The sequence below is a fragment of the Podarcis cretensis genome (assembly GCF_951804945.1).
Source record: "Podarcis cretensis genome assembly, chromosome: 5".
In the NCBI taxonomy this organism is placed as follows: domain Eukaryota; kingdom Metazoa; phylum Chordata; class Lepidosauria; order Squamata; family Lacertidae; genus Podarcis; species Podarcis cretensis.
The window spans coordinates 78,453,547-78,476,960 of record NC_137174.1 but is presented as its reverse complement, the minus strand read 5'-3'; the positions used below and the strand labels follow the sequence as shown (position 1 = coordinate 78,476,960).

General features: G+C 42.3%; 1 protein-coding gene across 1 annotated transcript in view; it reads right to left on the bottom strand.

Annotated features, from left to right (window-relative positions):
• Positions 1 to 4,139: 4,139 nt before the first annotated feature.
• The window catches only part of MED12L (mediator complex subunit 12L), a 180,916-nt gene continuing 161,641 nt past the window's right edge, over positions 4,140 to 23,414 (bottom strand). Inside the window, exons 40-45 of the mRNA XM_079977534.1 lie at positions 21,983 to 22,072; positions 20,919 to 21,139; positions 16,606 to 16,762; positions 15,188 to 15,268; positions 6,796 to 6,877; positions 4,140 to 5,214 (exon numbers count right to left, since the gene is read on the bottom strand). Coding sequence (XP_079833660.1) covers positions 5,162 to 5,214; positions 6,796 to 6,877; positions 15,188 to 15,268; positions 16,606 to 16,762; positions 20,919 to 21,139; positions 21,983 to 22,072 — 684 coding nt within the window. The 3' untranslated portion in view covers positions 4,140 to 5,161. The remainder of the gene's footprint in view (positions 5,215 to 6,795; positions 6,878 to 15,187; positions 15,269 to 16,605; positions 16,763 to 20,918; positions 21,140 to 21,982; positions 22,073 to 23,414) is intronic.

The following is a 23,414-nucleotide window of genomic DNA, read 5'->3' as shown; positions in this document are numbered from 1 at the left end:
CACTTACCTTATCTTGCCTCTCTGCCAAGGCCAAGAGATGATGGCAACTCCATCACACTGCAAATATTACAACCACTATCATGCCAGTTGACTATGGGCAAAACTATAGCAGGAACAGCCTTTCTCCTGATGGAAATACATTGGTACCTTTGGGTTACATATGCTTCTGGTTACAGACGCTTCAGGTTACAGACTCTGCTAACCCACAAATAGTGCTTCAGGTTAAGAACTTTGCTTCAGGATGAGTACAGAAATCGTGCGGCGGCGGCACAATAGCAGCAGGAGGCCCCATTAGCTAAAGTGGTGCTTCAGGTTAAGAACAGTTTCAGGTTAAGAATGGATCTCTGGAACGAATTAAGTACTTAACCCGAGGTACCACTGTATGCTGTATTCCCAGATTTGGTCTTTGCTGGGTCGAGGACATCCAGAACCTGAGCAGATAACAGGAATACCTTGACAGTATTTTCCTTTGTTCTGCAGTGGAGGATCTGTTTGGATGCAAAACTTTCACAATATCCAAGAGAAAAAGAGTTCCAAAATTGTGAGCAGCACAATGTAATAATATTACCCAATCATGTGAAAACAGAATGTTCTGGTGTGATGTTTTTAAGGGTATAAAGCACTGGTATAGAGCACCTATGGCCCTCCAGCTGTTGTTGAGCTCTTATCATCCCAAGCCACCATGGCCAGTGATCAGGGTTGGTGAGAGATGTCGTCCAACAACAGCTGGGCGGCTACTGGTCAAGAGCAATCACAACCTGTCCTTGGCCTCTGCAGTCAAGTTCCCAGTCTGTAAGAATGAAAGAGCTGCGTCAACCAAGGTTGAGAACCTGTGGCTCTCTAGATGTTGTTGGGCTCCGATCCCCATCAGCCCCAGCCAGCATGGCCAACGGCCAGGAAGCTATAGTCCAAAAACATTTGGAGAGCAGCATCCATAATTTTTACCGTATTTTTCGCTCTATAACACGCATCTGACCATAACACGCACGTAGTTTTTAGAGGAGGAAAACAAGAAAAAAATATTCTGAACGAAACAGTGGGTGCATGATTTTTATGGTTCATGCTGTGGCCACAGACATGTGATCTGATGGTGAGTTTGGGGTAGCCCAATGCAAAAATCCTGAGGATCCATGTGGATCCGTGCTTTGTAACCACGTTTTAAGTGGGGAGGGAAGGAAAAGCACTCAAGGGACAAGGAGCACGCGTGGAGAAGGAGCTTTTCGGCGAGCTGAGCGGGGAGGAGGGAGGGAAAGAGCACTGTTGCTTTAAAGGTATACTTAAGGTACTTGCCCTGTGCCTGGGTTTTTTTCCATTTAACAGTTTGCAGCCTTTTCCTTCCGCTCCTTGTTTTGAGGCAGAATAGATTTGAGCAAGTGAGGAGGACTTGGATTGCAGGGGATTCGCCATTAGCTGTGTAAAAGTGCTCCTCCTTGTAGCCTGAGTGATAAGCAGCCGCCAGCAGCAATAGAATGGAGCACAAAAAAGTGGTAGGGGCACTAGGACCCAGACAATGCTCGAATCTATCCTGCCTGAAAACAAGCTGCTCCCTCCCAGCGGATCAGCTGAGACGCGGGGATTTGCGAAGTTTTCCCCTCTCCCTCATCCCCAGCCTTTTTTTTTTTAACTTCCTGGTTTTCACTGCGTGGCTCAGAGCACGAGGTTGGTTTTATTTTGCTGCTGGTTGCTTAAATTTTATCTTTCCTGCCGTCCCTCTGCAGCCTCATTGCTCTGTTTAGAGAGCGCAGGGACCTTTGCTAGCGTCTGTCCCTCCTCCCGTGTAAGCGGCTGCTGCCCGCTTTGCTACCATGGCTCTCCTTCCCTCCCTCCTCCCTGGCTCCAGGTCGCTTTAAAGCAAGCAAAGCGAGAGCCTCGTAGAGTGTGTAAGCGGCTCCCGCTTTGCTTGACTGACGGCAGCCATGGCTCCGATCCGTGCATTCGCTCCTTAACACGCACAGGCATTTTCCCTTACTTTCTAGGAGCAAAAAAGTGCATGTTTTGGAGCGAAAACTACGGTATATTGCTCTAATGGAAGGTTCATCTTTTGCTTGATCCAGGTAAAGTGAAAATTAGGCTTTGCTAGCCATGTGTGTACAGTAAGCCCGCAACTTACGTGCATTACTAAGTTGGTAAAGACGGTTCCAGATGCATTTGGATGTGGCTGTGTGGGAAACAGAATACTGATCTGACCCCAGGGCTGTCTTACCCATAGGCGCTAGGGGTGTAGGGCACCCGGGCTCTCACGAGCGCCAGGTAGAGAATCCGGGGCCCGAGAGCTGAGTCTGGGGAAGAGCCCGCCAGTCGGTCGGAGTGGGCTCTTCTGCTGTGGTTCCAGATGCATTTGCGCCATGAGTTTGGAGGCGACCAAGCCAGCGAGATGCTGAGGCGGGCAGCTGGCTCCACCCTCCTGCGCAACCGGGGGGGGGGGGCACTGGGCAGATCTTTGCACCCCGGCACTGCATATGCTTAAGACAGTCCTGTCTGACCCATTAAGGTCATTCTTGTGTCCTTATTTAAACTCCATTTTAAAATTCATGTGCATGGGCAGGGTTCATGGAGAGAAAACGTCCCCAAAGAATGAGTAAAATAGTTTCGACAACCATTAATTCAGGTGTGCTCTTTAAACAATTTGATGTAATGTTTAAACCAGGGTGGTAAAATCCCAAGAAAATTATCAACACTTCCGAAAGAACCTATCCAAACATAGGGGACTGTCAGCAAAATGATAGATGCATAACTAAAGGCCAAATGACATTGGGACAAAATACCCTAAGTTCACACAGGCTGAACAGGTGTAACAGAGCATGCAAGCAAGTGCTGTTCTACCTTCTGGCAGTTCCCGCATTGCGAGAAGTGAGGTTACAGGGAGCCAGACAGAGGGCCTTCTTGGTAGTGGTGCCCACCCTGTGGAACACCCTCCCTTCAGATGTGAAGGAAATAAGCAGCTATCCTATCTTTAAAAGACATCTGAAGGCAGCCCTGTTCAGGGAAGTTTTTAATATTTAAAGCTGTATTGTTTTTAACACTTGACTGGGAGCCGCCCAGAGTGGCTGGGGAAACTCAGCCAGATGGGCAGGGTATAAATAAAAAATTATTATTATTATTATTATTATTATTATTATTATTATTATTATTATACCTTTGCCATAATATACACAGTGGCAGCAGAGGTCAACACGCATGTGCAACTTTTTGACACACAAGATACATTAAAATATATTTTCAGCTCTTAATAACTTAAGAAAACCTACAATATTAAAGGAAATATGCTTTTCATATTTCGAGGAGTAACTCCCAATGTAATGAAATCTGGAACTAGCATAGCACAAGTCCACTCCTGAAACGGAGCTTCTTCCTTTCGCCCCTTTCTGGCCCCTGGTGTCCTCAAAAATCTGTTCCAGAGGAATTGGGGACCCTCTGGAGCAGACTTTGAGGACATATGGGGAGGCAGAACAGGAAGAGGGGAAAAAAGAATCAAAAGTCATACTGCATAGGCATATCTTCATTGCATAAGTAGGCAGATACTGGATGCAAGTGGATCATTGTGCAGATGTTTTCACAACAAACACAACAGTTCAAAAAGTATTTATTACACTAAAGATTCGGACATCCTGTGGGAAGGTAGAAATGCATCAGCTGGGTATAGCAATGCAGATTTCATTTGACATAATCTGACTAATTTGCTCAGTAGAGATTGTTTATTCACAGTAAGCCTTACGATCGGCTTATCACAAGGCAAATGAAAAGTTCATACAGAAAACATAGTCAAATAGTCTCAAGTATTTTTTAAAATGCCCTACATGAGTCACATTCAAAATTTGTGCATCTAATTCTAAAAGGTTATCACAGAATACTAAAAATTCACAAAACAGTAGTTTCTTTTGATTATTCTTTACTCGAATATGAGCAAATGCCACTTCCACAAGATTAAAATAGTTTCTGTTTTTATAGTAATAAATCTGATGATAATTTACTTGTGCTTTGGCAGCAAATTTATAAATAAATACAGCTGAATTTATTTACACAACTAAAAATAACCAATTTTTTGAACACCCACCGTACAAAATAATAAGTAACTATTTCTGTGACTCTGGGGAGTGTAGACCCAGTTGAATGGATGAAGTGGTTTTATTTAATATATATGGAAAAACCATATATATGGCATTTCAGAAAACAGCTATTTCCTTACATTTCAACTGTATTATGAAATCTTTTGGAAAACTGTTTAGAATACCTGGAAAAATGTGTAAAAAAGAAGAATTAGAAGAAGATTAAACAACTTCCCTGAAATTATTCTGAAATACCCACACTGATAAATAGAAATTATCTTAATTTCCGGTGCATGCTGTGGAAACCATGTTAGCATATCTCCAATGGAATTACAGGAAACAGAATGAAAACCTATGCATTTAATTATTCTAGTCTCAAACTGCAGTTATAGGCTGCAACCCCGAGCATGACTGAACATGTGATTATTTAGGTTCTGGGTACTCATTTTGATCATCTGCAGGTAGGAGATCTTGCTACGGAGATTTGTACTGAAGTCTATTAGGCTTATTATTGTCAAACTATTGGATTTTTAAATAGAAACTTGATGAATACAGGTAAGGATCCTCCTTCAGGAACTTTATTACCACAATAAAAGCAACAAAAAAATCAGAAACTTTGCAAACAAATTCTTTTATAAAGTGCTTATGAAATCTACAAACATGATCAAAATTAATTTAAAAAACCGAAATCAATACACATTCTACCGAAAACAAAGGGGGGGGGGGACCACCCTTGTGCATTAAATAAAAAAAATATGGAAGTGCCTTTTTCGTAAGTAGTTTGGTCCAGTGCAGTTCTTAAGAAAAACAAAACTTGTTTTCCACAAAAAGAAAGGAAGGATTTTTAATCCTGTAGAGGGGAGCAGGGAGTTTTAATACCCTAAAAGCACCAAATCCATATATTCTTCAGCAACAAATGTTCTTCATATAATCCCACATAATCCATACATTTATAATTAGTTAAGTGCAAAAACAAAAAAATCACCTATTTCTTATATATTCACATCAGTTGCAGCACAAAAAATTGGGAGGGGGAGAGAGAGATAATTAGTGCAACAAATTCTGTTTCCCTATTCTTCAGTGCAAACACTTTGTCTTATTCCCATCTTCCAGATTCAGAAATTTGAAGGATGGCCATATGGATTCACACCTTGCTGTGGCTGGTTACCTAGGAAATGGGGGTGGAGGGGGAAGAACATGCCCAAATGTTAAAATCCTGTGCCAAGTTACTGAAGTCAATGAGATTTAATGCCGGGTTAATGTGCAGAGGAGCCCCACTGATTTCAAAAAGAACGTATTGGCGAGTTTAGATAAACTGGTGGCAAACAGTACCCAAACCAAATACATTACAACTCTGAGTTTTCGGTTATTTAACGGGGAATAGAGGTCACTGAACAACTCTCAGCACCCTTAAACTACAGTTCCCAGAAATCTTTGGGGGGAAAGCCATGACTGTTGAAAGTGGTATCAAGGCATTTGAAACCTATGGCGTGAAAGTGCCTTAGCTTCAACAGCCACCTAGAATCACACCTAGTGGTGATCCTACAAACGAACATTTCAGTGGACCATATTTCCCATGAATGTGATGGATCAGTGCTCGGGATGTCTTATCGCTAACAAAAATCTTCATCAAGTGTAAGGTCTGACCATCAAAGCCCTGTTGCAAACAAATGGCACCTTAGGATGCTGTGTCAGAGAGTTGCTGCCACAGAATTATGATAAATGTAAAGCAGGGCAGTTGAACATGTAGCCCATGACACTGGCCATCACCCATGTGTTGTGGTTTGTCATGTGCTTGACAACCTCACCCTGATTTGATTTGATTTTTTGCAGTGCCAAACAGGTAGCAAAACCAAGGACTGCTACATATGGCTGGTAATGGCTTGATCTGTAGAAGTTGTGTGATTTAGAACCAAAAAATCAGCACATTTCATGGCTTGCAAGTGTCTGGTTTCACTGCCCTGGCTTCCCTCCTTATAAAGTACAGGCAACTACCAGTTTAGGCACATCCAAATGATGCACAATTGCGCATACACGCATGGCACCAAATCTGGAAGTAAGCCCATGTCGTCATGAAAAGGGGGACAGCAGGAGCAGGGTAGGGGTGGCAGTGGCATAGCATGGGTTGTCAGCACCCGGGGCAAGGCAAGTAATTTGCGCCCCCTAACCCGTGGATTTGCACCCCCTAACCTGTGGATTTGCACCCCCTAACCCTAACCCCCAGATGTGGCACCCGGTGCGGCCGGCACCCCCTGCACCCCCCACGCTACGCCACTGAGGGGTGGAATGGGGCGAAGCTGGGCAGAATGGGCTTTTGTGTGCTCTGATGACACATGTAGAGGTCTGGAATGGAAGCTCCTCCACAAAACTAGGAATGCCTGTACCAATTCCTCTTTTGGGAACTGTAGCCCTGGAGAAGGGCAAGTTACTCAGTTGCTTCTCTCACAAACACTTGCCAGTTAAACCGGTTTTAAAAGTTTGACCAACTATTTTGAGTATTCTGGGTGTGAGCTATACAACTTAGATGTACATCCGTGGCAGATCATATCCAGTACCCAGACCTACCCCTACTGATCAACAGCATCCATGCATGTGGCAATTTTCAGGTTATAGGCCTTATCACAAACTAAACTACTTTAAACCAGAACTGACTACATCAATATTTATTACTTGCGGAAAGTTAACTGGCAGAAAATGTACTTCCCAGCTGTAGAAACACAAAATACTTTATCCAGTGCTGCATACTTACTTGACAGCTGTTTTTGGAGTTGTCTGACGAGGGCAGCCGTCTGTTGTTGCTGTTGTGTCTGCTGCAAGCCTTGTCTTGGAAACTGCAATATTCAACACCAGGGGGGGAAATCAGCAACACACTAGCAGGTATACCTACAATGCCTGCAATGTATTCTTGCCAGCCAGAGAAGGAAGATGCCACTTATGAGAGTAATAAGAAATAACCCTTTCATTCTAGTCTAGCTTGCACATGAAATCTGTGACTGAAACCAAACTTCTCTTCTCCTTCCCTTGGAGGAATCCATGTGGAACAATTGGCTTGGCCTGGTAGACCAGGCTTCCAATCTCAATTCAATTCAGGTTGATCAGTGCATTAGTGCAAGGATACTGGGCCACACCTGTTTTGGTGAAGATATTGCTGTGTAGAACAGCTTGGGTGTAAGAATCATGTGAGTGAAGAGGCAGCCCTCTTTTACTCACAGGAAAATGCAATATAAAAACATACCCTCCAACATTTCTCCGATGAAAATAGGGATGTCCCATTCCATAATGATGATTTTACTATTTATACCCCACACATCTTACTGGGTTGCCCCAGTCACTCTGGGCAGCTTCGAGTATATATTAAAAACACAATAAAACATTAAACATTAATAAAACTTCCCTAAACAGGATTGCCTTCAGACGGCTTAAGGATCGGATAACTCCATATTTCTCCCATGAAAATAGGAACATCCTAAGGAATAGTGGGACATTTGGGGATCAAATCAGAAACTGGGACGACTTAACTAAATCGGGGGTGTCCCTGGATTAAGGCATCAGCAAATCCAATGCTGTTCAGGTCTGTCATTGCTGGCTCCAGCCATGTACCTGAGAGAGAAGTGGTACAGTCTCTTGCCATCTCTGTCACACAAGAGCAAAACTTCTCACATTCTCAGCTGGAAGCAGAAAGTGGTGGTCTTAAGAAAGAAGCCAGGCAGGTAGGGGCTGGCTGAGGGCAAACTGAGGTTGATGGGGTAGTGCCTCAAGCCTACACTGGATTTGGAGACACTGGATTTAGAGACAGGTAGTTGCAAAAAATTCTCTTGGACACTGCATGAACACTCCCCCCCCATTAGTTTCTCCAAACAAGTCCAAGAACCTAGAAGGGGAGCCAGGGATGGGGGGAAATAGGACTGACAACTCAGGATGACTGGAGGAAAGAGAAAGATTATGCCAAAATGTTGCGATGCCCTTGTGAATCAGAAAACCTTGAAAACCCATGTTTTCTCCAGAGTACTGGACTTGGGGAGATGACTCCAGCCCAGTTTGTTCAGCATTGTGCAGAGAATATGCTAAGTTAACAGCGATACACAGTGGGCTCCTTAAAAAGCACCACAGAGCTGTAAGGTAAAAAAAACACCTGCAGCTAGACTGGCTTTAACCAGCTGGGGTAAACTGCCCTTCTCATCAACGGATGGTCATGATTCCTGACAAGGGATCATCTCTTAAACCATTTAAAGAATGCTTATCGGCCTCCACATACTCCAAGGGTGAACAATAAATGTACATACAACAAAATTCTGCTCCCCTCCTAGTAAGAATTCACAGATCCACAGATTTCTATGGACAAAGCTTTAGGTCCTTCAGACATTTTATCCTATGTAAAGTATGATGGTGGTGGTGATAAAACTTTACACATGCAATACTGATAAAAATATAACATTTGATGCTCTGTGCCTTAGATGTTTAGCCAACAATCTGAATGACCCTGGCATGAAACTGCACACGTATTTTGGAGTGCTGGAATAAGGGATCGCTTGGTACTCTTTTCTATTTTGTTTTCTAAGAAAGAAAATTAGAAAGTTCAAGCTTTAGCATCTTTTTCCTATGTTCATTCAGAAGATAATGGATCCCTCTGGAATTGTTCTTTCAAGTTGTTGGAAGGTTCAGCAACTGGAGCTGTGTTCCCAGTATTTTGTTGGAAGTTTAGAAGCCTACATTCTCATCTAGCTAATAATATTTTCCATACATCCAAATAATAAATTATACATTCATATTCCTTCAGTTATACAGAGGAAATGTTCAGCTGCTGGAGGCATGTGTACATATTATGAAGCTGATAATGAAAATAAAACCCACTATATATCAGGTATCATGTATGCAAATGAACTTTAAAGGGGAAATGCAAGCTGAGTTGGAAAAGAAAACAGAGATATTTCTGTAAAAATAAAGCTAATATAAGACAGTGCAAAGGGTTCTCAGGTGGAAAGGTTGGCTAGTATACATACATACCTCTTTCATTAGAGCATGTTTGATCCTTTTGCATGTCAGTCTGTACCATGCAGCCCAACTGTGCATGAAATGTGTGCATGCATGAGAGATAATTGATTACATGATGATTAATGTTATGCAAACTGCTGAAGCTCTCAAGCATTATTCACTCACAGTCTCACTGAGCCATGGATGTTGTAGTGTTGTTGAGCAACGCAGGCTAACCTGATTCTGAAGGGCCAGAAGATCCTTTCCATAGAAATCTGTGCTCTTTGCACTCAGAATATGAATTTCATGAAATTCTGATTGAAGGAACCGTTTCTATAAAATGTACTTGCTGTCCTACACCTCCTTATTTAACACAACATAGATGTGGATAATAACACAGTTCTGTTATGTCCAACTGTCAGGGAAACACCCCCAATCCCAGTTACATTATTTCTGGGGTATGTAATTCTTGCTGTATTATACCTTTCCTGAAACCCGAAGTAAAACCTGATAGTGCATATTTTGGCTATACAATTGGTGAAGATTTATTAAAATAACAGTTTAACGATAAAAGTTTGACCGAGACATAAATTAGATTTGAAGCTTGTTCGTTGCAAGTAACCTGCCAAATGCTTTAAAAAGAGTTCGGCTGCCCTGACAAATAAATGGAAATTCTGTCTAATGCCTGTTTACCATATGTTATCCCCGTAAGTCTAATATACAGATTTGCTTTATCATTCTTGAGAATTACAGTTTTCTCTGGACATCTTCAGAATTGCATTTTTCATTATTGGGTGCAGATCAGTAGGGAGGCCGGCATGACAACTTAATGGGAAAAAAGTATTTTTACTATTTTACAGCGGGCCAAAAATAAATAAAAAATGCAAAGAACATTTGTATCTTAAAACTACAACATGTGCCTAATGTGCTCTTTTGGTTTGATTTACTGCCTATGTTTAGGCAGTTGCCATAGATGTGTTAAGTTTTCAGGATGAATAAATTCACGTCCTGAAATTTAAAGTCAGATATTTCAAGGGCTTTGAACTGCCTCCACAAACTCTTTCCAGAGGCTTTTCAGGCAAATGAGTAGGGAGAGGGGGCTCAGTTTTAATGCTTGAACTAATGCTATAAATAAGGGGTTGCCAAAGGGGCCCTCTAATTATTCTTGGACTACATTGCCCATTATGCCTGAACACTGGCCATGTTGGATGACACCAGCTGGAATCCAATCCTATATGTAGGATTAACAACAAAATATCCAACTCCACGTGCCATTTTTCTGCCCAGTTTTTGGGTGCAGCACTTCCTTGTCTCTGGCAACATGTTAAGTGGCTACTCTACTTGAGGGAACTCAGCTCCACTTGGTGGAACTCATATGAGACATTTCATCCCTGTGTCCCAGGTTTTCTTGTGATGCCGTACTTGTTAGAATTTCTGCTCTATGATTGCAGTCATAGGATTGTTGTCTTTCACATGGCGGAGTATGTTTTAACTCCACAAAGCGGGAAGTGACGGAGACAGGATGTTTGTGTTACTGTGTTCCATGAAGTGGGACTATTGTCCTTTGTTCTTTCTCTCTTTGCTGTCTGATGCTATAGAGAGAGGGAGCCATGTTGCAGTGCTTCGTGTGTGTTTATATGTAAATAAAGTAGATTAGCCAAAATGCTGAGTTGCTGAGGTCTGTCACGCGCAAGTTGCGCAAACTCTGTGGATCCCTAAGTGTTCCGGTGTCGGTTGGCATCAGTCGCTGTGATGTTCAGGCTGAAGAAAGCTTATGAAGCTCCCGAACGATCGACCAGGAGGGAGTGAACATGCCAGTCGGGCATGTGTCTCTGCCAGGGTCCTACTCGAGCGTAGGCCGAATTCCTGACAGTTCTGACATTTTCCGGTATCTGCATGCCCCTTTTCCTACCACACATATGCCAGAGTGAACAAGGGGTCCTTTTCACAGTATAAGCTCCTACAAACAATAGACACATTATTTTACACAAGTAAAACTAAAGATAAGGAATTAAGGATTACCAAACGGAACCCCAAACCTTTCAATGTAAGCCAGAACTGTTCCCATAGACAAGCAGGGCAGGGAAACCCCTGCATTCCTTAAACTCCAATTTTATATTCAGCAAAAAAGTTACCTTCTACACTAATCTATGTAAAGAATGCAGTTCAGCTTTGAATAAAAAATAAAAATGGAAGAGTCCAGAAGTGGGTTGGGTTGTTTAACAAACCTATGTGAGCAAGGTGGGATATTAGAACAGGACAGCCAAGACCTACTCCCAGGAAAGAGGAGAAGGCAGCAAATGGTAGCCTAAAGGGCTTCTGGTAGGACAATGAATACCAAAAAAAACCTTTAGATCAGATAGGTCACTGTGCAATTTTGCTTCTTTGCCTTACCTCGGCTATCATTACATTTGACCGACTGCAACTGATAAGGGTATTTTGGCATCGGAAATACTTTAACCATGTAAATAATAATAATAATCTAATGGTTAATAACTTGTTCCAAAATTATACACTGAAATATGTACACTTCTGTTGGGAAAGCAGGACTTAGAGGAGCAGATGAAATGGTTAGATGCCCAAACCTACCTACTTACATTGGATTAGTGCTTTATAGCTTTGCAAAACAGATTGACAGAACAATCAAAACAAAGCTATCAAATAGACAACGGAAAAACAACTACAAAGAAAGATGCCAATGAGAACATAATTTATCCTTTCAATAGAGACAAATAATGCAGTCTCTGAAATAGCGCAGTGACCGTGGGCACGGAGGCAGAGAAAGGTGGGACCTCTAGTCTTAAATTCTCTACTACAGTCATACCTCGAGTTATGTTTGCTTCACGTTGCACTTTTCTGTTTACGAACACGGCCAACCCGGAAGTGTTTACTTCCGGGTTCGCCGCTTTGCACATGTGCAGGAGTAATTTGCGTGCGTTGTGCATGCACAGGAGCGCTCTATCGCGTCACGCGCAGAAGCGGCGCTCTACTTACAGACTTTTCGGGGTGCGAATGGCACCCCAGAATGGATCGTGTCCATAAATAGAGGTACCACTGTATTTCATTTAGCTTTGTTTGCACAAGCTTGGTTCTTGTTTCCCAACTGGTGATGCAATTCTATGTGCTTGAAAGAATATATCATCCTCAGGAGGAAACTAAACCAATATAACAACTAATTGAAAAGTTCCAGTTCAGCCTCCTTTGCTTCTGCTGTAGGTTTAGGAGCACAAAGCTGCAAAACTTTGAAGGTTCAAGGACTCTTGCCTTGTAGAGGGATTTCATTCTGTGCAGTATTTATCACATAGGATTATACGAAGTTAGTTTAAATAATACTTTAAACTGGTCTATTGATGGAAACGTGCAAGCAATTAGTGTTGGCAGGCATTTAGTGAGTCTGGACAAGGCAAAGAGCAAAATAATGCTGTGACAGCTGGCATCCACACTAGTAGGATGAGGATGATAGATGTTGTGTGTGCCTGAGCAGGATGAACCTTCCTTTGTGCTCTGGAAGCACATGTGATATCTCATAACTCAATGTGAAATTTAGAAGCTCTCCGCTACTGACGAAATGGCACGGAAAATCTGTCACCCTGAATATATATTCAGTAGATGGGACATGTGAACATTCAGAATTCAGGGGAGATTTGGGAGAGGACTTCTGACCACTGGGCCACTACAACCCCTTGGTTACTTGAGCATGTGCAATAATTGCTAGCATGCCCCACCACCTATAGGAATCCAGCAAGCTACCATGCAAAGCCTCCAAAAAGCATGAGCAAACGTTAGGCAATTGAAAGGGGATGGCAGTTTCCCAACAAACCACTTATACTGTACTGGATATACTGCTTTTCGTTAATAAAGAAAAAGAAAAAGTAGCCAGGGCCCAGAATGCTCCCTACTCCTCAACCTCTAGGATTTTCACCTCCAGTCAGACCAGAGAAAGATGCTGATACTGTTCTCCACTTCTTCCTTCCAGTAGCCTGTATTCCTGCTTTTTCTAATCACCTGTTACTGGGTTTGAGAACTTGCTAATGAACCATGTCAGTAATTTCCCAGATACTTGTTTTGAAGGTTTCCTTCTCTCCGTACCCTGAGTTTGTCCTGGGAGTTATCACTTCTTCCTGGATAGATCTGTGAGTGTTCCAGAGTGTCTAATTTATTCTAGCCAGCTCCTCTTCATACTTTGTGAACATTCAAGTTTGCATTATATGACAGTGCTTGGAATTTATTATGCTCTTTTTTAATACACTGAATTCAGGGCTGTGGCAGTTATTTCGTTCTCCAGTCTAAACCACTAGTCTTTATAAGCAGTGCTTGCAAAATTTAATCGGAGATTTACTTTTCTGTTGTTCCTCGGCGTTCACAACTGTTTACAGATGTGTACATACAGTAAAAATCATTGAAAATTTTTGCAGATGACGTGTACACGAGACAGCTTGGGATTAGTTTACTTGAGGAATTGCCTTGTGCCCTTTGTGGCAACTTGACCACTTCCATCTACAGAACTGCTGCTAAATGTAGACAAGGGCTTGAGTTTTCAGTATGGCGGCAATGGAACTCCCTATTTATTAACTTTAGGCAGGAACCCTCACTGCTTTAGATGCCTGTTTCAGCAAGCCAATCTGGACATGTAAACAAGTTATGCATACCTGTTGTCTTTTTTTTTTTAATGTAGAGCAATACTCATTTGCTTAGAGATTCTTTGATTAAGTGGCTTATAGTTTCTTCTAAATAAAAATAAGTAAGTTCTCCTGTTCACCAGCTTCATTTTCCTTCTTCAGCATGTTCTACTTCAATCCACAGAATCACTACGATTCAGTTTCATGTAAGTTATTTTTTGTTGCAATACTAACTAGCTGTTTTCCATTACACTTGGGACTGTACACAGTCACTATGCAACACAATGTTAATAATAACGTACTCATAAAACTGTTTTGATAGTCTTGAAGGACTGGAAGTTACCAAATACATCATATGCAATTAGACTATTAGGTAATCCCTGTGTTATGCTAATGTTGGGAAATGTCCTGTGATTATATTGAGGCAGTCCTTGCATATTTAAAAACTTGCAACGTATCTTTTACTGAAGTGCCTATACCGACTGGTACTAATTAAGAAGAGAAACATGTTCAACAGATTGCGAATCTAATTTCTTTGTACCATCACAGGTAATCTAATTTTAAACATCTTAGTTAAGCCAGGTAAAAGCTGTAGCAGAATTCACAGCTATACTATCCACCAGAGGGAGTCTTTATGCAAGTATTACACAAAACAGGCTAGCAGTATTTGAAAGCCTTTCCTTTGTACTGTAAGGCAGAGGTTTTCAACATTTTTGAGTCCATGGATCCCTTGACCAACTACATTATTTCTGCGACACCCCTGTGGGGCTCAGGAGCCCAGTTATGTCACCCCTTGCCTGCAGAGCTGGCAGCCTCTCACTCTTTTTCAAACACCCTCCCTTGTGGAGGGTTCCCTCAGACTCCTCTCCTCTTCCCTCTCCTTGGGAGTCCTCTGGGCAGCCGCTGCTGCCCCCCATGTCTCTCAGCTGCCCCACTGCAAAGAGAGGTGCCTCCTCACACTGCCTCACAGGGGCCTGGGAAGCACCCCCTTGCCAGCCTCTGATCAGCCTGGGGAGCTTGTAGCCAGGGCTGCTGCAAAGAACAGCTGTGCAAGCCTTTGGGAGTCAGAGACGTGAGAGGGGTATCAGAGGAGGGAGGGAAGGAAAGAGGGACAGAGGCCAGTGTTGCCCACAGCACCCCTGACCATTATTCAAGGCACCCCAGGGTGTCACGACACACTGGTTGAAAAACACAGCTGTAAGGAAATGTTGAAGTATCATGCACCCTAAAGTTAGGTGCATACTATTGAAAACAGTTGTCTTGCTACTTATACTCATGCTATATTAATAAATATAAATTCCACAATTTCCAATAGGTGATTCACTCTGCCTTCCTGCAAACCAGAGATGGAAATTCAAGGTCGTCATACCTGATCATTTTCGATACTTACGGAGCACGACTTCCCTTATCAACCCTGCACTTGCTCTCCAAGAACCCAGAAATTGATGGCAGGGATAAGGAAAGTTACTTAGCTACGTCACCCTGTTTTTCCATGTTGTTCCAACAGTACAGAGCCCCCAGAACAAACCTATTATTAACACGTCCACTTACCAAAGGTTGCTGAGGGTGCATTGCTTGGAGACTAAGCACCTGCTGCTGTCCTTGCTGCTGCTGCTGCTGCTGCTGCTGCAACTGCAAAAATATGGCCAATGTGACTATAATACTACCTATGATGCTATCATAGAAAGACAATAACAAAGTTGCCTTTAAGAATAAAGGGATGTTGCTTTCAATAAGCTGTGTTCATGAACTATGATAAGATATTTTAAGGTTCCCTTCACCAACTGCATGTTATACTTTGAATTTCTAAAACCTAGTGCAACTAGACAAACTTTCAAAACCATTTTCTCCCAGCAGATAAATATCTAATGCTTCCTTAACTACAGCCCTTGTCCTGTTATTTTAATTCAACTATATACATGTTTTCACAACACTCACTTTTATAGAAAATTACTGAAGCCCTTTGGAAAAGGTCAGCTACACATCTAGCAACAATTTAAACAAAATCCTTTTTTGAGAGTAGGGGTGAGACTTGAGCTTTCTTATTATTTTGACCCTTCTTTTCTATCTAAGAGGCTTATAAAATTAAGAGCAGTAAAACGTAAATTTGAGAGAAAAAGACAGGCCCTAAGAAAGCAATGCAGACACACAAATATGAATAGGTGTGTAGCTAAATACAGTCATACCATGGAAGTTGAACGGAATCTGTTCCGGAAGTCTGTTCAACTTCCAAAACATTTGGAAACCAAAGAGCGGCTTCTGATTGGCTGCAGGAAGCTCTTGCAGCCAATCAGAAGCCATGGAAGCCCCATTGGATGTTCAGCTTCCAAAAATAGTTCGCAAACCGGAACAGTCACTTCCAGGTTTGCGGCGTTCAGGAGCCAAAACGTTCGGGAACTAAGCTGTTCAAAAACCAAGATACAACTGTAGTCTAGTGCATGGGATTTGTATGCATAAGTGTCAGATTCAGTCCTTGGCATCTCTACTTAAATAATTTCAGGAAGAACTACTAAGGAAGGCTTCTTTCTGAGACTTTTGGAGGACCACTAGCATTCAGACTACACAATTTGGGGCTGGATAGGACTAACGCCGTGGTTACATTCACACATCACAGTGAACCATGGCTTATGGATTACCAGGAATGAGCAGAGCACTCCCATTTTGCTCCTTCCTTACTCGTGAGCAGCACCAACAAACCTCGGCTTAGTGCTTTGTCTGAACTGGGCATCACAGTTTCCTTCACTTAAGCTACAGGAAGTCAGGAACAAAATGTGGCTTCAGGCGGTAGTTTGTCTTGAGTGAAACAAACCGTGATTTCCAGTTTGGGCATAACACCAAGGAAAGTGATTTGTGTGTTCACAATAAGCTCTTAACTAGGGCATACTATGATATGTGAATACATCCAGTATTTCATGGAATAGTGCCCCCCGCATAAACACACAGTGACACAAAGGCGACAATTTTCAAACCTGAAGGAGTCTCTGTTGTCGAATTTGTTGTTGTCTCTGTCTCATCTGTTCCTGAGGCATCTGAACTGAGTTAAGGTTTGGGTGGGAAGCTGTGGCTGGAATAGCGTCGAGTGGCCCTCCAACCAAGGGATTCTGCTGCAAAGGCTGATGACTCAATCTGAGCAAAAAGAATTGACCGCACATCATTTACAGTTGTGAAAATAAAATGAGAGCCTGCCAGTTTTAATTTTCTAGACTTGCACGTTAAATTGAAACTCCAGCAGGGTATCAGCAGCCAAATGAAATATGACTGAAGGTTGCTGAAAGTAATAAAGATAGATAAAATGAAGAAATATGCAAAATAAAGCTTCTCATCAGAGTCAAAATATATAAGCATCTTATTAACATTTTGATTTTTATATTCTTATATACTGCAATCTTTACTGTTTTTTTTAATAGTTCTAATTATTGAAAAACTATACACTAGAAACAGTCGCAATGTGAACTTTCAGAAATGGAATGAAATCCAAATAACGTTGTCTTTTATCTAAACTAAAAAGTCAGAAAAGCTGCAGCCTTTCTTCATAGGGGAGCATTCTGGTTGCCCTTTTCTGAACCTCTTCCAGCTCTATAATATCCCTTTTTTAGATAAGGATTAGGATTCAATTTAACCTGCTGACACTCACCAAACTGGGAGGGGTACCTAACGCAGCACAAGACAGAATCATGATTCAATAGGACCTTAACAAATAGGAGAACTGGGCCAAAACTAACAACATGAATTCCAATAGGGACAAATGTAAGGTTCTATATGCAGGCAGGAAGAACCAGCTGCACAAACATAAGTTGGGGTACACCTGGCTTGCCCGTAGAGCACGTGAAAAGGATCTGTGGGTCTCAGCAGACCAGAAGTTTAACATGAGTCAACAGTGTGATGCAGTGGCAAAAAAAGTGAATGCTATTCTAGGATGCATCAACAGAAGTATAGTGTCCAGAATGAGGGAAGTCACAGTACCGCTCCATTCTGCATTAGTCTGGAATACCGTGTCCAGTTCTGGGCTCCACAATTTAAGAAGGATGCTGACAGGTTGGAACGCATGCAGAAGAGGGCGAGAAGAATTATCAGGGGTCTGGAAACCAAGCCTTATGAGGAACAGTTGAAGGAGTTGGGTGTATTTAACCTGGATAAGAGGAGACTGAGAGGAGAGAGGAGAGCCAAATATCTAAAGGGCTCTCACATGCAAGTCAGAGGAAGCTTCTTTTCTCCCTTTCCAGATGGTAGGACCTGAATCAATGGCTTCAAGTTACAGGAAAAACCAACTAAACATCAGGAAGATCTTTCTCACAGTAAGGTTTGACTGTGGAACAGACTCCCTCAGAAGGTGGTGGACTCTCCTTTATTGTAGGTTTTTAAGCAGAGGTGGGGTGGCCATTTGTCATGGATGCTTTAATTGAGATTCTTGCATAGCTAGGGGTTGGGACTAGACCTCAGGGTCCCTTCCAACTCTACAATCCTATGATTCTATATAGCAAGGGGATTACACAGAATCAGTAGACTGCATGAGACTTCATCAGTCTGCAATGACAAGGGTGTGCTAGATTAAAAAATTGAAGCTTTTAATCTCTGGATTATATTGCCGTGTGAAGAATTGCCGCATCTCCCCCAAGATGTTGCAAAATGCTTTGATCATATACCTCTGTGGAAATGCAATCAGGGTTGAGCAAATGCAGAGAAACAAAATAGGCACATTAGGGATTTACTTTCAATTTAAATGCTATTATACTTAAATGCAATTATAAGCTTCGCAGGATAGAATTTGCCAATGAAGATCTTTTCAAGATTGCGTGTACATTTTGCAGCTGCCTGGATAAATTAATATTTATTGAATATGTGTAGAAGCAATTAGAGAATGGAACGCTAAGTCAAGGATGTGCAATTTTTGCTTTAAAAAGGTAAAGATGACCCCTGATAGTTAAGTCCAGTCACGAACGACTCTGGGGTTGTGGCGCCCATCTCGCTTTACTGGCCGAGGGAGCCGGCGTTTGTCCGCAGACAGTTTTTCCGGGTCATGTGGCTAGCATGACTAAGCTGCTTCTGGTGAACCAGAGCAGCGCATGGAAACACCGTTTACCTTCCCGCCGGAGCGGTACCTATTTATCTACTTGCACTTTGACGTGCTTTCGAACTGCTAGGTTGGCAGGAGCTGGGACTGAACAACAGGAGCTCACCCCGTCGCAGGGATTCGAACCGCCGACCTTCTGATCGGCAAGCCCTAGGCTCAGTGGTTTAGACGGCAATGGTTTGATTTGATAAAATAGGGTTATTGGGTTTGTTTGTTTGTTTATTTTTTAAAAAGGAATGCCAAGTTGAAAATGGCAATGACATTGCAAGATCTTACTGTTGTCTATCAATCAGAAGGTTAAAGTAATTTTTGAAGAAATCACAGAAAAATAACCGGACAAAACTGTTATTTGCTGCAACTGAGATATAGCAGATTATGATTAACTGTTAACAATACAGACCATCTTTTCTATAACATGCAGTCATCCCAAATCATGTAGGAGTTACATATACAGTAAAGCTCTGGTTGCAGTCTTCCCATCAGTAGCGGCCAGTGACACACCATTGCTGTCCCAGCTTCCCAACACAGTGAGCCACTGGCATTCGCTGAGAGATAGAGGGGAGGGGCAAGGCAAAGGAGCTGGGCCTGGTGCAGCACATCACAGCAAGAGTGGCAGTTTGGCTCTACTACCATGTGCTACACAGGTTCAAGCTCCCTGCACCTCGGGTCTCCCTTTGCCCTCTGAGTCAGCCCAGCAATCTGCTGTGCTGGGCAGCCAGGAGAGTAATGTACCCCACCTGTGCGACCTCACCAGCCACTACTGCTCCTCCTACTGCTGAATTCTTCATGGTAAGAGAGTATATTAGTGTTTTGAAAAAGGACTCCATGAATGCTTTGATAGAAGTCCACATATAGGTGAAAATCTGAAAGCGTTTGCAAGCTTTACGTATGTAGACTAAGGTCTAGAATTCAGCCACAATGGGAGTCTTGAACTGCGGCAATTAAGATGGCTAATCAACATTGAAATCCATAGAATTTTTCAGTTCTTGAGTAAAATCAACATGCAATTATATCACTTATCCATCTTGAGATTAATAATCAGAGGAGGAAAAGTCAACCATTATCCCACGATTTCCATCCTTGCAAGAATGCAGGGAATTATGTCATCACCACTCACTAGTAATCCATTGGCTTAGTCTTGGCATTGTATACTTTCCTAAGAAACAAGACTACTTTCTTCTTCAACAACAACAAAATGAAACATCTGTAGCATAAAGAAAGCCAAAAGTGTCCCCACAGCTGGCCCCATAGCCTCAGGGATGCTTTCAAGGAAGCACTGGAAGTTTGCACAAAGACTTTTAATAGCTATTACGGTTTTGGAAAAATGCTCTGTCGAGCCCTGCATTTTGAAACATTTTATTACAAAGGTCACTAATATGTATTCTAACTCTCTTTATAGGAACCAAAGGGTAATTCTAAGGGATAATTCATTTAACCAATTTTATTAGCTGAAGTTCTGACATATAAAAAGAACAACCAATCATCTGCAACATACCCACAAATGTGTTAGAAACTGCACCACAGAAGGTTTTAGTAAATTTATTCAAATCTACCCAAGTAGTAGTAGTAGTAGTAGTAGTAATGTTAATTTATTTATACCCCGCCCATCTGGCTGGGTTTCCCCAGTCACTCTGGGCAACTCCCAACAGAATATATAAAAAAGTGACACAACATCAAACATTAAAAGCTTCCATAAACAGGGCTGCCTTCAGATGTCTTCTAAAAGTCAGATAGTTGTTTATTTCCTTGACATCTGATGGTGTTCCAGAGGGCAGGCGCCACTACCGAGAAGGCCCTCTGACTGGTTCCCTGTAGTTTCACATCTCGGATCACAAATTTAAGGCCCAAGTTTAAAGGATTTGTAGGGATTTTCAGTGGGTGGGAATTTTCAAAGGCATTCATCAGAGGCCTAATCCCACGCCGCATGAGAATGAAAAGGAGCTACGCAACGTGTTGCAGATAGTAAAGATCGGCAAGAAGCAGCAAGATCTACTGAAATCTCAGCTGGGGCTATATATTATTTGGAACCAATCAGGCTCTGGGTGATTTGTCACCCAGCATCAGAGGTTAGGCAAAATCCACAGCTTGTCAGCCCTTACAGATTGGTCAACTACATATACCTTCTTCCAGCATTTCGCAGACCTATTTTCAAAACTCTCTTTCCAAAGGTTATATACATCAAGATATCAAAGGTCCTGATAAACATCTTACCGCTGGTTGCCTGTTAGAGGCTGAGGATAAGCAGCTGCTTGCTGATGAATGTACCCACTCGGCTGTTGTTGTGTCTGCCGTAGCCTTTCCATCAGAGCAGGGTTCAAATGAGCTGCTTGATAGGCCCTGGAGTTGTAGGTAGGCGAAAGGACGATGCCTCCGGCCTGCTGTGATTGCAATGGCATCTGAGTGCTATACATTGTGTAGCCATGAGGAATAGTCTGCACGAAAAAACAGGGCAAGGCACAAATTGCTTTGATTTTGATGCTTCTAAAGAAAGCTTGCCATTATTACTGTTTATTTATTTTTTAAACAAGCAAGCAAGCAGCACACCAGGATGACAAGGAATGTATACTGTGCTCTTACTTGAAATAGCAACCAGACACTTAAAAAAAATAAAAATCCCCACAGTTTAATTATGCTTACTTTGAATTTGCTAGGCTCAAATTGCAGCCGTACATGTTTGCGGGTTTCGTATTATTCTACCTTTTCAACACAGCAAAGGCTGGGCAATATACGATAAATGAAACCTCCAAGCCGCTGCGTTTATGCAGGGCAGTTTCCACACAGAGGATGGACTGGCATGATTGTGGCAGCACCATTCCAGCTGCTTCACTTCTGCATAAATCACAGCTTTCGTGTAAAAGCATAAATTCACGCAAATAATATCTTCTGGCCACAAGGTCATGGGGGTAAGGGCACGAGTTTCCCATCTTCTTGCATGCAAAATGCCATCAGTTCTGACTAGCCCATATTTACTAAACTATGAATGTCAGATTTTAGAATTGTGAAAGCTTATTTTATTCAAGGTTATAAAGTAAGGGAGAGTCATGAAAGATCCCGGCCGTTTTAAAACCCCTCATAAAACCTGCAGGGTCGTATGCAACCAAGTTCTACTCAAGAGTTGGCCCACACTGAAATTAGTAGACCTAGTTTAGTCATGCCCATAAATTTCAATGGGTCTACTCCGAGTACAACGAACACTGAACATGACTGGATCTCAGTGTAAGGCACAGGCAGGGCCTTAGCACATCCTTTCCCTACAGAGACCAATTATTATGTACCTGTGTCTGCTGTATCCCTGGATATTGCGGAAGCTGAGAAGCTGGCCGGATTTGTTGAGCAAAAAGAGCAGCCTGGTCGATAGTCGGACCCTGCAAAAAAATAAAAATTACAAATTAAAAAATATATATATTACTTATTGTAAATTTAAAGATTACGTCTTTAGGACACCAGTGCGAACAGTTCAGGCATTCAAGGCATTTTAAAATACAACCTAAGAACAGAAGTTGGTATGTTTCCAATATTTTTCTTTCTGAAGGCAAGTGATGCTGAGTTATGCATTATGTACATAGCTGAATTTCTTAACTGCATTTTTTTTAAAAAAAGGATGTCCCTTTGACCTTTTCTTCTTTCAACCCAGTTACTGAGGTGCTTTCATGATTTCCTCCTGGAACATTTCCCTGGAGTGTTTAATCTCGGCAAAACAGCTATTCAGCGCACCAATACAGAGCTGAAGGTGGTTTGTTTACAGACACTGGCCTGGTTGAATGACATTGGGCAAGGCTGGGGTGAGGTGGAGAAGAAGCCTGCAAGTCCTAGCTCTGCTGACTCTTTCAAACATCTTCCATCAGGAAGCAGGAAGAAGCAGGGAGTCTTCAGAGGACGAAAGAGCAGTCCCTACAGAGCTCTGAAGGAATGACACAAGTGAGATGCAACACAAACACAAACATCAGCAGCGCGGAGAGAACTGGCTGAGGAAACACGCTGCTGACCCTTTGGTTGTTTTTCTTTGATTTGATCCTGGGGAGTTAAAGCTGAGGTGGTGATTTTAGGAAAGTGTGTGAGAAAAAAGACAAAAGATACTGAGAGGGCAAGTAAAAAAGATTCCAAGAACAAATGAGAGCAATATTAAGGGAGTCTCGCTCCACCTTGAAATGCTGAGTAACAAACCCTAAACAGTTTAGATTAAGAGGAATATCTGGCAAGAAAAACTGCCACCACTGGCAGGCACATTTTGAAAACACACAAGAGACAGTGAGAACAGAGGAGCAGTGCCATCTAGTGGCAGGAGGGGAAATAACTTCATGTGAGTTTGGAAATTTTAGTTCACATCTTCCCTCTATTGATTTGTGGGTCATGTACCATTAGCTGCTCCTGCCAACCTAGCAGTTCCAAAGCACATCAAAGTGCAAGTAAATAAATAGATACCGCTCCGGCGGGAAGGTAAACGGCGTTTCCGTGTGCTGCTCTGGTTCGCCAGAAGCGGCTTAGTCATGCTGGCCACATGACCCGGAAGCTGTACGCCAGCTCCCTCGGCCAGTAAAGCGAGATGAGCGCCGCAACCCCAGAGTCGGTCACGACTGGACCTAATGGTCAGGGGTCCCTTGACCTTTACTTTACCATTAGCTGCAAGAGTTTGGCTTCTTTGCCATGGTATTTTTTTTTTTTTAACTTACTAACTTGGGAGCCAGATGATTTGATGTTACCAGAGTG